Raw genomic sequence first — 3,189 nt, forward strand, 5'->3', positions numbered from 1 at the left:
TCATACGAATAATCTTAAGATCCAATCATAACTCTAAATATTATATGTAAATGATAAAATCCAGGTATTAATACTTTATATTTATATTTATATTTAAAAAAAAAATAAAAAATATTACGCATTGATGAAAGTATAAAAAATAAATATGCATCACCTAAACCTTTTTAATTATATGTATGTACACCAGTAGTTAATAATACAAGTCCTGAAAAACTTAAAAATAAACTCTTTTATTTGTTTTTTTAATTACTTTAAAATATTTTTTTTATTTATTTTTACCAAAAATAATATTTTCCAAGGTGTTTTAGGGATTTTTCTTAGTCTTGAAGGAGAATCGCTTCTTATTTACCTTTTTTAAGGATTTTCTTATGATCTATGTTTTAAACATTCTTCTGAGTTATCTAATTTTTAATATTACATTACTTTTATTATTATTTTTAAGTATTTTTTGTTATTTTTTTTTTTTTTTAATATAAAAATTTTAATATTTATATAAAAAAGAAAAAAAGAATATTTTATATTTTCTGGAAATTATAATTTTATTTTTAAAAGTGAGAACAATATTCCTTTTTTTTAAAAAAAATAAATAAATATAAATATTGTATTTTTTTTTGTTTGAAATAATATTTCTATTCCAATAATCCAAAAACATATATTAAATAAATAGAAAAAATAAAAAACGTAAAATTCTTTTATATTAAAAATATAAAATCAAATATAAAAAAAGTTTATAAATAAGTATACTTGTATATATATTAATACATATACATTTACTAAAAAATAAATAAATAAAAAAAAAACAAAATAATATATATATATATATATAAAAAAAAAATACTAAAAATATATATAAGTATAAAAAAAAAATAAAAAAAAAATCAATATAAATCTAAAACTGGATATTTACTCCAATCTTACTTTTCCCTAGTTTCCCAATATCCTCCTTTATACTTATATTCCAATTCTCCAGTAAGCTGATCTACTCTTTATTCAAAGAAGCAAATTTCATGTTTTTTTCCTGAAGCTTCATTTTCTTTTCTTCTAGCCCTTTATTTTTATTCCAACCTAAATTTTTCATCTGCCGCTACATCTAATAGCCCATATTCCAAAGCCCTTTAATCTGGTCTTAATCTACTATCAGTAGGACATATCCACTTTATATTATCTTAATTTAAATGATTTAATTATAATGCGAACTACGTATAATGATAATTCCATTCCGAATTTTAAGGTAAAGGGTATCTTTTCCATACTTCTATAGTTTATCCAGTAGTTATATTCGTAGAAGTTAAATTACTGTTCCATTTGCCTTTTAATTTATATATTTCTTAGCCTTATTTATTACTTACAAAGCCTTCTATTTCATATTATCCTTTATCACTCCAGGCACTTTTTTCCCGAAAATTAAGCTCACCGAAATCACCAGTACTGTGATTTTTAAATTCCATTACTCCATAGTGATCTAAATACATTTATCCAATGAATATATTTTTTACGGCAGTGGTGCATTTTTTGAATGTTATATCATGGTTTAGTCTCTTTAGTTTTATATGGAAATGACCTAAAGGTTTCACTTCAAATGATTTTCCCCAAAACTATGATGTTATATTAGAGTCTCCTTAGAAAATATAGTTATTTGATTCACCTATACCAGCTGATATTGGAGGATGATGAGATACTTATTCACTTATGAAACGAAAACCGTTTTTGGAGTCTATAAATTCGAAGGTCTCGCCTAATAAAGGGTTAAAAGGCTTTTTTGTACGGTTAATAGTTGCAGCATATACACTAGCAGCGAAACCCATGGCATAACATAAAGCTAGGCAAGTATCATCAGTAGCATTTGCATTATCTAAAGTTTAGGAATATTCCATTTATTCGGCTAGACGTTATAACATAGAGATTGGTTCATTTAAATAAACTAAATATATTTAAAAATAAAAATTAAATATATTTATATGTAAATATAAATATTTATATAAATTAATATAATAAATATATATATATATATATAAATATTTTATATGCCTGGAACAGCAAATTTTGATAAATCTTTTCCTATAGAGTCTTTTAAAATTGACCATATGTTAATTTTTTCGTTTGGGTCTTTTACTTTTGGAAGTTTCATTCTTATAGGCTCATTTGAAATTTGAGTTGCCAAATAAGACGGGTTACTGGATAATAAACGATACCTAATTTAGCATTTTTCCTAAAAAAAAGAAACTAAAGCATTCTATGAAATTGGCATGTTAAAATTTTATTATTATTAATCTGGAATTTAGATTATTTTTTCATTTTTTTCTAGTATATTTAGTTATTATTGAGAATTCAAGTTTTTTTAATAATATAAATCATCTCCTATAAAGCTTTCGAATTAAGTTATATTCACTTCGTCACCGTTTTCAGTATAATATTATTCGTTAATTTGGTCATTTTTAGAATTAGAGTTTATATATAATAATTATTAATTATTATCAGAATTCATATTAATATTATTATCTATTTTATTAGATATTAATTAAGCACTTCTATAAATACGTTTACGTTCATTTTCTATATTCAATATGCATTCTTGTAGACTTTTCTAAATTTATATTTATATTTATATATTATATATATATATATATATATATATATTATTATTTTATATTTTAATATATTTATTACTTTTATTTAGTGTGTATATTTTTATAAATTATCTAATAAATCTCGTTATGTATTTTATTTTATTAATGGGATTAATTCAGATATTGTTTCGTCTATTTTTGCTCCGTTTTCATATACCTCTACTAATGATTTTTCTATTTTATCATTATTTGATTATAATAGCATTTTTTTATATGTTTAATCTAAATGCTTATTGTTTCTTATTATTTATTCTAATTGATCTACTGTTAAAGAATCGAATTGACTTCGAGCATATTCTTGAGCTTCTTTAAGCTTTTTTAACCAATCTAACTTTGATGATACTGTATGAGCCTTTACTTCGATTTAACTTGTTCCAGAATTTATTATTATGCGTAATGGATCATCGTTTACTTAAGCTATATTGGCTATTTTTAAGTGGATTGTACCTTTTATTTAACCGCCTTGAACATCGCAGTAATGGAGACAGTCTTCATGTAATATAAAATAACGTTCTTTCCATTATTGGAAGATATTGATCCATTTATTTAAATACCCTTCCAT

General features: G+C 22.3%; 1 protein-coding gene across 1 annotated transcript, besides 8 other annotated features; it reads right to left on the reverse strand. All coding sequences in view use genetic code 6, as the record gives it.

Annotated features, from left to right (window-relative positions):
• IMG5_015150 (oxysterol-binding protein, putative) lies at positions 1–3,189 on the reverse strand (the record flags this gene model as incomplete). The annotated part of the gene is made up of 5 exons (XM_004039604.1): positions 1–33; positions 280–401; positions 908–1,921; positions 2,029–2,584; positions 2,893–3,189. 5 exons carry the CDS (start codon positions 3,187–3,189, stop codon positions 1–3), a joined length of 2,022 nt encoding a protein of 673 aa, XP_004039652.1.
• Positions 776–887: a microsatellite.
• Positions 789–876: a microsatellite.
• Positions 1,915–1,957: a microsatellite.
• Positions 1,923–2,001: a microsatellite.
• Positions 1,923–2,025: a microsatellite.
• Positions 2,589–2,664: a microsatellite.
• Positions 2,592–2,637: a microsatellite.
• Positions 2,598–2,664: a microsatellite.

Source organism: Ichthyophthirius multifiliis (genome assembly GCF_000220395.1).
Source record: "Ichthyophthirius multifiliis unplaced genomic scaffold scaff_1120509249597, whole genome shotgun sequence".
Lineage (NCBI taxonomy): Eukaryota > Ciliophora > Oligohymenophorea > Hymenostomatida > Ichthyophthirius > Ichthyophthirius multifiliis.